Genomic DNA, 12,973 nt, shown 5'->3' on the forward strand with positions numbered 1-12,973 from the left:
GTGGACACTTCCCAATTGCATCATAACACTCATTTCCAGAGGTGGAGAGTTCTCAGGAACCAAAGTGCTCTGGGGCCTGGAGAGAGTGCCTCTCTCTGTGTCATAGGAAATTGACCAGGAAATGGGGTGAGGTAGAGAAGGCAAGAATTAAAACCCAGTACACAAGGTACCTGGCATCATGTCTGGGGCGCAGCGGGTGCTAAATAAATATCCCTTCTTTGCCCTCAATTGATGACTAAAATGAACAATTCAAAGGAGGAGGTACATGAGCAGAAAACAAATTACCCCTAACTCAGTTACAACCAGATATCCAGCTGTGAGAATTGTGGTTGTCATGCTGCTAACTTCTGCTGAGGATGGAGTGCGTCAGTCTCAGGAGGCAGGCCCTGTATTTCACAGTCATCATTTTAATATGAGGAGACCAAAGCTCAGGGACAGTGGGGAACTTGCTGAAGCTCCGACAGTTGGTAAATGGCAAAGTCAAGCCTTAAGTTCTGCTTTACCCGCAACCAAAGGGTACTATCTTAACCATAGAAACCCCTGTGTGTATTCTTTGAGGCCCAAATCCAGCTCAAAGAGCCCCATTTTGGTTTCCATCTTTCCACCTCCTCTCTCCCGTCAGCCCTGCTGAGCTACAAGACCAGAAATTACATAATGATGTCCTTCGAATGATGTTCATAATTACACAGTGATGTACCCGCCCACCATGGACCTCTCCTCCCTCCTCTTCTCGGACCCACCCTTGTTCTCCAGCTGCCTCTTATCTTACCTTACTCCTGACAAGGGCCACCCTCCCTTCAGGCTGGGAACCCCCAGAGGACCAGACACTGTTCTGCCCATCTCTGCATCCCAACAGGGCTCAGCACAGTGCCCTGAACTCTTTCAGTCCCACTAGCTCTGTCCCAAGTCGAATTAAAGACAGGACACCCCGGGAGCTGCTGAAAACCATGCCCAGCTCCAACATACTCAGGTCCAGCCAAGCTCCCTGCTCTGCAAAGCAGGCAAACCAGGCTCTTCCCTTGCTTGTCTGCCAAGTAAACCCTACTCAGTCTGCAAAGCCCAGTTGAGATGTCAACTCCTTCTGAAGACCTCAGCCTGCACGCAAACAAGACCATCCCCTGATGTGTGGTCACAAACGACTGTGTAGACATTTCAACCTCTGCATGGTTACACCACACAGTTACTCTTTTCTGCCTCAATTTCCTCTGCTGTACCAGGAGCTACTAAAGGGCTGGGACCACCTTTTTAAAAAGCCTCTGTGTCTTTCAGGTTCTGTAGTGTGTCCAGTACTTGGCAAATGCTCAATAAATGTAAGCTGTCCAATGAGTGAGTCAGCTGGCATAGACTCTTTGGGGCAAGAACAGAGCTACTCTTGGGGATCCCTGAGGAGAAAGAATCAGTCACTGGCACCTCAGGGGCTCCTCTCTGTCTTCCTATACCTTGCTTGACCCAATCTGTGTCTATGGGCCCTAACAGTGCCCTGATTTCTGTTCAAAAACTCATTCTTCCTCCAGGCGTATGAGGGCATGCCAGCTTGGAACCAAATCTGAGCACAAAGCTACCTCAAAGGACACAGTCAGACACTCCCTTAACAGTGAAAAAAAAAAAAAAAGAAAAGTGAAAGTCATTCAGTCGTGTCTGACTCTTTGCAACCCCATGGACTATACAGCCCATGGAATTCTCCAGGCCAGAATACTGGAGTGGGTAGCCTTTCCCTTCTCCAGGAGATCTTCCCAACCCAGGGATTGAACCCAGGTCTCCCGCATTGCAGGCAGATTCTTTACCAGCTGAGCTATAAGGGAAGCCCAAGAATACTGGCGTGGGTAGCCAATCCCTTCTCCAGGGGATCTTCCCGATTCAGGAATCAAACTGGGGTCTCCTGCATTGCAGGCAGATTCTTTACCAAGTGAACTATCAGGGAAGCCCTTAACAGTACTACTGCATAGTTTGTGGTATGTATGTGTGTGTGTGTGTGTGTGTGTGTGTGTTAGTTGCTCCGTTGTGTCCGACCCGTTGCAACCCATAGCCTGATGCCCGTTAGGCTCCTCTGTCTGTGGGACTTTCCAGGCAAGGATCCTGGAGTGGGCTGCCATTTCATAATTTGTGGGGTCCCATGTAAAACTTAAAATGGGGTCCCTTGATTAAAAACTATTACAAATTTCAAGAGGGTAATGCAGAGTGTAGTGGGCTTCCCAGGTGGCGCTAGTGGTAAAGAATATGTTTGCCAATGCAGGAGACCTTAAAGACGTGGGTTTGGTCCCTGGGTTGGGAAGATCCCCTGGAGGAGGGCATGGCAACCCACTCCAGTATTCTTGCCTGGAGAATCCCACGGAAAGAGGAGCCTGGCAGACTACAGTCATAGGACTGCAGAGAGTTGGACACAACTGAAGTGACTTAGCAGGCATGCTCACAAACCAAGTGTGGGGCCCTTCTAAGTACGGGGCCCTATGAGACTGCATTTTCACATACCCATGAAGCTGGCCCAACTCCCTTGCAACATTCTAACTCCCAAAGACCACTGCTAAGACAATGCCTCAGCCTATAGCTGTAGCAATAACTGTAACAGATCCAAGGCCATTACAGGAAACCAAAGGAGACCAGGATTTCTGAGTCTACCAGAGAAAAAATTACTTGTTATTAAGAAAGCAACATAGCAAGGAACATCCAGACAATGTAATATTATTCAGTGATAAAATACGTGTGTGTGTGCGTGTGTGTGTGTGTGTGTGTGTGTGTGTGTGTGTGTGTGTATGAGCTCTCAAGTCATGAAAAGACATGGAGGAAACTGGAATGCATACTGCTAAGTGAAGCAGTCTATCTGAAAAGGCTACATACCATATGAACCCAACTATATGTCATTCTGGAAAAGGCATAGTTTTGGGCTCTAAAATCACTGCAGATGGTGATTGCAGCCATGAAATTAAAAGATGCTTACTCCTTGGAAGGAAAGTTATGAGCAACCTAGACAGCATTTTCAAAAGCAGAGACATTACTTTGCGAACAAAGGTCCGTCTTGTCAAGACTATGGTTTTTCCAGTGGTCATGTATGGATGTGAGAGTTGGTCTCTGAAGAAAGCTGAGCGCTGAAGAATTGATGCTTTTGAACTGTGGTGTTGGAGAAGACTCTTGAGTCCCATGGACTGCAAGGAGATCCAACCAGTCCCTTCTGAAGGAGATCAGCCCTGGGATTTCTTTGGAAGGAATGATGCTAAAGCTGAAACTCCAGTACTTTGGCCACCTCATGCGAAGAGTTGACTCATTGGAAAAGACTCTGATGCTGGGAGGGATTGGGGCAGGAGGAGAAGGGGATGACAGAGGATGAGATGGCTGGATGGCATCACCAACTCAATGGACGTGAGTTTGAGTGAACTCCGGGAGATGGTGATGGACAGGGAGGCCTGGTGTGCTGTGATTCATGGGGTCACAAAGAGTCAGATACAACTGAGCGACTGAAATGAACTGAACCAAACCAAACTGATGAAGACAGTAAAGAGACCAGTGGTTGCCAGGAGCTGAGAAAGAGATGAACAGGTGGAACAGGAGGGCAGTGAAATTATTCTGCGTGATACAGTAATGGTCCATATATGTCATTACACATTTGTTAACAGTCAGAATATACAACCCAAGTGCAAACTGTGCGCTCACGTTAGTAATAACACATCAGTATCGGTTCGTTCATCAATCTTAACAACTGTACCATTCTCATACAAAACATCAATAATAGGGAAACTGTAGAGGGTGGTATATGAGAATTCTTGGTACTTGCTCAACAACTTTTCTTTAAACCTAAAACTGCTTTAAAGAATACCCCCAGATTTCTGGATCTGGATTGGTAAACAGTGTGAAGACATAAACATTTTGGAGTGAAGCACCCCACCCCCAATGTCTGTCTGGTTCCTAGGAAAAGAGGGTCCCCGAAGGACTTCCCTGGTGGTCCAGTGGTTAAGAATCTGCCTTCCAATGCAGAGGATGCTGGTTCAATCCCTGGTTGGAGAACTAACTCCACATGCTGTGGGGCAGCTGAGCAGGTGTGCCACAACTGGGTAGAAGCTTGCGTGCAGCGACAGGGATCCTTCATGCCACAACCAAGGCTCAATGAAGCCAAACAAATGAGGAAATAAGTATTTTTTCAAAAAGAGGGTCCCTGAGCAGGGGTGAAGAACCCACACCCTGGGACTTACCTGGCAAAATGAGTGAAGTGGCTCAGTCGTGTCCGACTCTTTGCAACCCCATGGACGGTAGCCCACCAGGCTCCTCTGTCCATGGGATTTTCCAGGCTAGAGTACTGGAGTGGTAGCCATTTCTTTCTCCAGGGGATCTTCCCACCCCAGGGATCAAATTCAAGTCTCCCGCACTGCAGGTGGGTGCTTTACCATCTGAGCCACCAGAGAAGCAAAGCCTCTTTACCTGGCAAAGACTCGAGTAGCTCCTGAACGACATCAGTGTGCCCAAACTGTGCTGCCACCACAGCGGGGTTGTCGTCAGTGGGCTCCGTCGGTAGCTCTACCAGCCTCTCAGTGAGAAGATACCGGACGGTCTCCAGGTCACCATGGGCTGCAGAGATACTCAGGAGCTGGCCCTGGTCAAAACAGAGCAGGGACAAGACATCAGCACAAAGAGTGCTGTTGGGAACTGCCAAGAGAATCGACTCTAAAGGCTCACCAAGCCCACGGGCAAGTCTGGGACTGTGCTGCCCAGGACGGCAGGACCAGTCACGTGTGGCTGTTAAGGCTTGAAACATGGCTCATGCAAAGTGAGATGTGCTGAAAATATAAAATCATATGTGATTTCAAAGTTCATTCAGTTGCTCAGTCATGTCTGACTCTTTGCGACCCTAAGCAGCATCCCGAGCTTCCCTGTCACACCAACTCCTGGAGCTTGCTCAAACTCATGTCCATCGAGTCAGTGATACCATCCAACTATCTCTTCCTCTGTTGTCCCCTTCTCCCCCTGCCTTCAGTCTTTCCCAGCATCAGGGTCTTTTTCAGGTGATTTCAAAGACTTACTACAAAAACGGTAAACTATCTTGTCAATATTTTCTGGGGCTCTAAAATCACAGTGGATACTGACTGCAGCAAAGAAAATTTAAACACACTTGTCCCTAGGAAGGAAAGCTATGACAAATCTAGACAGTGTATTAAAAAGCAGAGACATGTTTTGCTGACAAAGGTCCATATAGTCAAACCTATGGTTTTTCCAGTTGTCATGTATGGATGTGAGAGTTGGACCATAAAGAAGGCTGAGTGCTGAAGAATTGATGCTTTCAAATTGTGGTGCTGGAGAAGACTCTTGAGAGTCCCTTGGACTGCAAAGAGATCAAACCAGTCAATCCTGAAGGAAATCAGTCCTGAATAATCACTGGAAGGACTGATGATGTAGCTGAAGCTCCAATACTTTGGCCACCTGATGCAAAGAGCCAACTCATTCCAAAAGACCCTGATGCTGGAAAGATTTAAGGCAAAAGGAAGGAGGCAGCAGATGGTTAGATAACCTAGACAGTATCACCAACCCAAGAGATTTGAGTTTGAGCAAGCTCTGAGAGATAGTGAAGGACAGGGAAGCCTGGTGTGCTGCAGTCCATGGGGTTGCAAAGAGTCAGACATGACTTACTGACTGAAAAACAAAAACAATCTTGTCAATAATTTTTACATTGATTATATGTTGAAATGATAATCTTTAATATATTCTAGTTAAATAAAACAGAGTATTAAAGTTTACTGTTTTGTGAAATTTGACCAATATCTGTGCTTTAGTTAATAATATTGTATACAGGTTAATTTCCTGTTTTCTTATATGATATTTCTTTATATTTTCAGAATTGTATTAGAATACTATTAATAGTTATATAATCACAATAGTAAAAGATGTTCATCAGTTTTCACAATTAATAGTCAGAAAAAAAATAAAAGATAATTATAATTGCAAGCCATAATGGAAACATGATTAACCTAACAGTATAAAATACTTACAATCTGAGGCATTAAGCAGAGTGATGTGGTACATGGAAGTACATATACGCACATGTTTTCATCCACCCAGCCAGTCCATGTCTTTTTGGTGCATTTAGTCTATTTATATTTCAGTTAAGTTTGATATGTATGATCCTATTACCACTTTCTTAATTGCTTTGGGTTTATTCTTTGTAGGCATTTTCCTTCTTTTGTGTTTCCTGCCTAGAGAAGTTCCTGCAGCATTTATTGTAAAGCTGGTTTGGTGGTGCCCTCTCTTAACTTTTGCTTGTCTGTACAACCTGATTTTGACATCAAATCTGAATGCAGTGTTGCTGGGTAGAGTATTCTTGGTTGTAGGTTCTTCCCTTTCATCACTTTAAATATATGGTGCCATTCATTTCTGGCTTGCAGAGTTTCTGTTGAGAAATTAGCTGATAACCAGATGAGAATTCCCTTGTATGTTATTTGTCATTTTTCCCTTGTTGCTTTTAATATTTTATCTTTGTCTTTAATTTTTGTCAGTTTGATTACTATTTAATATATGTCTCAGTGTGTTCCTCCTTGGGTTTATCCTGCCCGGGACTCTGTGCTTCCTGGACTTGGTTGACTATTTCTTTTCCCATGTTAGGGAAGTTTTCAGCTCTTACCTCTTCAAATACTTTCTTGGATCCTTTCTCTCTCTCTTCTCCTTCTGGGACCCCTATCATGCGAATGTTGGTACATTTAGTTTTCCCAGAACATTCTTAGGCTGTCTTCATTTTTTTTTCATTCTTTTTTCTATATTTTATTTTACAGCAGTAATTTCCACCACTCTCTCTTCCAGGTCACTTATCCATTCTACCTGTGATTCTGCTGTTGATTCCTTCTAGTGTATTGTTCATCTCTGTTTGTTCCTTTAGGTCTTTGTTCTTCTAAGTCTTTGTTAAACATTTCTTGCATCTTCTCCATTCTTTTTCTAAGATCCTAAATCAACTGGATCAAATTGCCAACATCTGTTGGATCACTGAAAAAGCAAGAGAGTTCCAGAAAAACATCTACTTCTGCTTTATTGACTACACCAAAGCCTTTGACTTATAGATCACAACAAACTGTGGAAAATTCTTAAAAAGATAGAAATACCAGGCCACCTGACCTCCCTCCTGAGAAATCTGTATGTAGGTCAAGAAGCAACAGTTAGCACTGGACATGGAACAACAGACTGGTTCCAAACAGGAAAAGGAGTACGTCAAGCAAGGCTGTATATTGTCACTCTGCTTATTTAACTTATATGTAGAGTATATTACGTGAAATGCTGGGCTGCATGAAGCACAAGCTGGAATCAAGATTTCCAGGAGAAATATCAATAAACTCAAATACACAGATGACATCACCCTTACGTCAGAAAGCAAAGGAGAACTAAAGAGCCTCTTGATGAAAGTGAAAGAGGAGAGTGAAAAAGTTGGCTTAAAACTCAACATTCAGAAAACTAAGATCATGGCATCAGGTCCCTTTACTTCATGGCAAATAGATGGGGAAACAATGGGACAGACTTTATTTTAGGGGGCCTCCAAAATCACTGTAGATGGTGACTGCAGCCATGAAATTAAAAGACGCTTGCTCCTTGGAAGAAAAGTTATGACCAACCTAGATAGCATATTAAAAAGCAGACATAGTACTTGGCCAAAAAAGGTCCTTCTAGTGAAAGCTATGGTTTTTCCAGGAGTCATGTATGGATGTGAGAGTTGGACTATAAAGAAAGCTGAGCGCCAAAGAATTGATGCTTTTGAACTGTGGTGTTGGAGAAGACCTTGAGAGTCCCCTGGACTGCAAGGAGATCCAACCAGTCCATCCTAAAGGAGATCAGTCCTGGATATTCATTGGAAGGACTGATGCTGAAGCTGAAGCTGAAACTTCAATACTTTGGCCACCTGATGAGAAGAGCTGACTTATTGGAAAAGATCTTTATGCTGGGAAAGATTGAAGGCAGGAGGAGAGAGGATGAGATGGTTGGATGGCATCACTGACTTGATGGACATGAGTTTGAGCAAGCTCTGGGAGTTGGTGATGGACAGGGATGCCTGGTGTGCTGCAGTCCATGGGGTCGCAAAGAGTTGGACACAACTGAGCGACTGAACTAAAATCATCTGTGCTATTATTATTTTGAATTCTTTTTCTGGAATGTTGCCTATCTCCACTTCATGTAGTTGTTTTTCTGAGGTTTTATCTTGTTCTTTCATCTGGGAGATAATCGTCTGCCTTTTCATTTTGATTAAATTTCTGTGGCTGTGGTTTATGTTTTGGAGCCTCTAGGATTGTAGTTCTTTTTGCTTCTTCTGTCTGTCCTCTAGTGGATGAAGCTGTTGGGAAGGACTGGTATGGGAAAAAACTGGGTCTTGTCCTGGTGGGCAGGGTCTTGCTCAGTAACACTGTAATCTGCTGATGGGCGGGGCTCCCTCTCTATTAGCTGTTTGGCCTGAGGTGACTCAGCCCTGGAGTCTACAGTCTATGGCAGGGTTAATAACCACTTCCAAGAGGGCTGGCTTGCCAAGGAGCACCTCCCAGAACTGCTGCTGCCAATGCCTCTGTCCCCGTCGCAAGCCACTGCTGACCCACACCTCCACAGGAGACCCTCCACTGTTCATTATGTGTTTTCAAGATTCCACATTGTATTTAGTTGCATTGAGCGGCTTCAGCTACATGTAACAGGTTCTGATAAATTCTCCTTTAATTTTTAATCTGTTACAAATATTTTCTAATTTTCCTTGTTATGGTTTCTTGGTTACACCCATCATTTAAAAGTGGACGTTTATTTTCCAAATACATGGAGTTTTTAAAGTATCCTTGATGCTAATTTCTCATTTTGATATTAGCTTCTCATTTAAATTCTTTCTTCTCTGTAATCACCTTCTGTGTTTTCTCAGTCTTTTAACCTTTTTGAGGTTTTCAATGGCTAAGTCTCTTAGTAACTGTCACATTACACTTGAAAATATGTGGGTTATTTTCAAATATCTTTTGATATTGATTTCTAACATAACTGCACAGTGATAAGAGAACAGACTCTGTATGATTTCAATACCTTTGACCATGAAAGTTTTGCCCTTTGTTTTACATCCCTGGATACGTTCCAGTGTCTCCTGGTTTATAGTCTACGGCAACTTGAGTAGAACTTGTACCCTGCGTTGTGTGAGAATTGTATACATCTTAATAATGTTGAATTGATTCACAGTGCTTTTCAGGTCTACTATATCCTTCTACTTTCATGTCCAGTTATTCTATTAACTTTTGAGGGTTTGATTTATTTTGAAATTCCAACTAAAAACCTTAATTTATCTAGTTAAAAAAATTGTAATACATAGTAGAACTATATGTAACTTTGTTCTGCATTTTTCAAGTCTTCTGTAAATGTGTTATAATACTATCATACTTTAAAAAATTAAGAATTAAGAAAAGTTTACCTGTTTTTGTTTAGTTTTTTAATGCTACTTCTAGAAAACTCTACCTTCTAAGTGTCTCATATTCTGTTTCTTTGGAACAGCATCATTGTTTTGCCAAAAGTTTTCACTTTCATCTCAGGTTCAGATTTGTTAACAAATTATATTATATAGTTATACATATATCTCCTCATTGTATACAAATTAACAATACAAATATTTATTAGAGAATTATCTAGTCTACTTTCAATACACATTAAAAGAGAAAAAAAAGAAACAGCAGAGGACAGCAATAGTATATACATCATGAAACTGAATTTGCTGACATCTGGACTTAAACATGCCTTCCCAGGTGGTGCTAGTGGTAAGGAAACTGCCTGCCAACACAGGAGATGCAAGAGATGCAGGTTCAATGGGAAGTTCTATGTGACGGCAGTCTGGAGGTCCATTTGGGAAAAGGTCCCAGGCAGTGCGACTGCTCTGTGGGTAACACTTTGGACTGTTGCTTCTTCGGTCCCCACTTAACAATCCCCAGGCCACAAACGATGGGCCAACAACTTTGACCTGCTCCAGTTCTCCCATAAGAAGAGAGGTTTTGACCACATATACTGTGAATTCATAATGGGAGGAATCAAAAATGCTCAGTTCAGTTCAGTCACTCAGTTACATCCGACTCTTTGTGACCTCATGGACTGCAGCACGTCAGACTTCCCTGTCCATCACCAACTCCTGGACCTTGCTCAAACTCATGTCCATTGAGTCGGTCATGCCATCCAACCATCTCATCCTCTGTTCTCCCCTTCTCCTTTCCTGCCTTCAATCTTTCCCAGCATCAGGTCTTTTCCAATGAGTCAATTCTTCACATCAGGCGGCCACAGTATTGGAGCTTCAGGTTCAATATCAGTCTTTCCAATGAATGATTCAGGACTTACTGCCTTTTGAATTGAATGGTTTGATCTCCTTTCAGTCCAAGGGATTCTCAAGAGTCTTCTCCAACAACACAGTTCAAAAGCATCAGTACTTCAGCACTCAGCTTTTTTTATGGTCCAACTCTCACATCCATACATGATTACTGGAAAAACCATAGCTTTGACTAGATCGACCTTTGTTGGCAAAGTAATGTCTCTACCTTTTAATAGGCTGTCTAGGTTGGTCATAGCTTTTCTTCTAAGGAGCAAGTGTCTTTTAATTTCATGGCTACAGTCACCATCTGCAGTGATTTTGGAGCCCAAGAAAATAGTCTGTCACTGTTTCCATTGTTTCCCCATCTATTTGCCATGAAGTGATGGGACTGGATGCCATAACTTTAGTTTTTTGAATGTTGAGTTTAAAGCCAACTTTCACATTCATCAAGAGGCTCTTCAGTTCCTCTTTGTTTTCAGCCATAAGCGTGGTATCATCTGCCTATCTGAGGTTATTGACATTTCTCCTGGCAATCTTGATTCCAGCCCGTGCTTCTTCCAGCCCAGTGTTTCTCATGATGTACTCTGCATATAATTTAAATAAGCAGGGTGACAATATACAGCCTTGATGTACTCCTTTTCCTGATTTTGAACCAGTCTGTTGTTCCATGTCCAGTGCTAACTGTTGCTTCTTGACCTACATACTGGTTTCTCAGGAGGCAGATCAGGTGGTCTGGTATTCCCATCTTTTTAAGAATTTTCCAGTTTGTGGTGATCCACACAGTCAAAGGCTTTGGCATAGTCAATAAAGCAGAAGTAGATGTTTTTCTGGAATTATCTTGCTTTTTCTATGATCCAACGTATGTTGCCAGTTTGATCTCTGGTTCCTCTGCCTTGTCTAAATCCAGCTTGTACATCTGGAAGTTCTTGGTTCACATACTGCTGAAGCCTCGCTTGGAGAATTTTCCAAAAATGCTCTCTTCTCAATAATTATCAAGCACATTGAACTTGACTATTTTCCCCCCAAAATTCTCTTACAACTTTGAGAACAGGCTGGAGGTTTAGTAATTGAGCTATTTCCAACTATTAATTAAATGAAGACCTTAAACCTGTGCTAATCAAAGTATTGCACACAAAACATCAATAAAGTGCTCTCCTGGTTTACAGCCAATAAGAATTTCCCACAAGAACCAGAACATAGCAATGATCTTCCCAAGCTGTAGGCCAGCAAGAGGGTTGATCTCTATAAGCTTTTGGAAAAAGTTTGGCATATGTTTCAAAATTTTTAAAAGGCTCTTACCCACATTCTCAATTTTTGCAAATCTACCTAAGTGAAGAAAATAGCTGACAATAAGAAAACAATTAGGCAAAAAAACATTCAGTATAGTATTATTTATAGAAATAAAAAATTAGAAACAATCCAAATATCTAACCAAATGGAATAGCCAGATAAATGAGAGTGTCTCTACCAGATGAAATGTCATGTATCCACTGAAGGTGAGGCACATAAGGAACCTATAGTCATACAGAAAATGGTTCATATAATATTAGATAAGAGAAAACAGTATGCAAAACTATACATAAATAAGACTCTATCTATATTAGAAACAATAAAAACAAAAAATGAATGTTCAAATCAGCAACTCGGAAAAGAGTATACCAAAAATGCCAGTGGGATTGTTTGGATGATTAATTTTGGTTCTTTTTTCCTTTACTTTTATATGTTTTTAAATTTTTCAGTTTGCACATGTGCTATTTTATAGTGGAAAAAAGTATAAAAGACTATATTAGGTTAAATCCTCGACTGTCAATTTTGTCCTTTTCCTTTCTGTGACCCCTTCCTGCCCCTGGGAATGATGGCCCAGCGTACTTACCTGACAAGCTGAGAAGTCCACTTGAAAGGACGGACACCAGGAGGTTTACATGAGAAACAAGGTATTCAGAACCCAGGAAATATCCCCATTATTATAATGATAACAAGAAAAGAATTTTCGTGGTAACCTTCACTCAACCTGGGTCCCCAGTTCTGGCAAGAAGGGCTGGCATAGACCTTACCTTTTCCAGCTGGGATGTGCTCTCGTCACAAGCTTCTCGGAGCAGATGCTGGGCTCTGCTGATGTTTCCTCGCCTGTATGCAGCATGAATGCCTTCCGTCCTGGGGCTCTGCACCATGGGCTCACTGCCTGGCATGGAGAGTTTGCTGCCCATGTCCCCAGCACCTGGGTGAACAGAGGCACACACACATCACCTCCACCGCCAGTCCTGCTTATGGGAACCACCAGAGAGGAGAGCAGGATGTGCTTAAGCCAGAGAGGGCTGTTCTGAAATGCTGCCAGTGTCACCCAGCACAGCCAACTTCAGCACCTGCCCCCTGTGGAGGCACTTCCTGCATGGAGCCAGAGGTGAAGGCGTGGGGAGGCTGGAAGATTCTGGAGTGAGACAATGCCCAGGGAGCGGGTCCAGGTCCCCCAGGGCAGCTGCCTGGCAGGCTGGCCTCACCAACAGCAACACCAAACTGCCCCACTGCTATGTCCCTCAGAGGGATACGGTATCCCGTGGAGGAAGAAAGGCAAGTCAAAACCTGAGCATGTGGAAATCTAGACCCTCTCTGCCTGGAAAATGCCACAAAGGCATGGGATTTAGAATGGCAGCCCTCACTCCATACTTGCTGGGTCTGAAGACGCAGATGTGAAAGCTGTCAGCCCTTGGA

The 12,973-nt window shown here is 43.1% G+C and overlaps 1 protein-coding gene across 5 annotated transcripts in view; it reads right to left on the reverse strand.

Annotated features, from left to right (window-relative positions):
• Positions 1-12,973, reverse strand: part of LRRK1 (leucine rich repeat kinase 1) — a 134,832-nt gene that overhangs the window by 80,017 nt on the left and 41,842 nt on the right. For all 5 annotated transcript variants that reach the window (XM_005221726.5, XM_024981743.2, XM_005221724.5 and 2 more), the window contains 2 exons: positions 12,319-12,482; positions 4,408-4,579 (listed from right to left, as the gene is read on the reverse strand). In XM_005221726.5, the coding sequence (XP_005221783.1) occupies positions 4,408-4,579; positions 12,319-12,482 (336 nt within the window). The remainder of the gene's footprint in view (positions 1-4,407; positions 4,580-12,318; positions 12,483-12,973) is intronic.

Source organism: Bos taurus, chromosome 21 (assembly GCF_002263795.3).
Source record: "Bos taurus isolate L1 Dominette 01449 registration number 42190680 breed Hereford chromosome 21, ARS-UCD2.0, whole genome shotgun sequence".
NCBI classification, from domain to species: Eukaryota; Metazoa; Chordata; class Mammalia; order Artiodactyla; family Bovidae; genus Bos; species Bos taurus.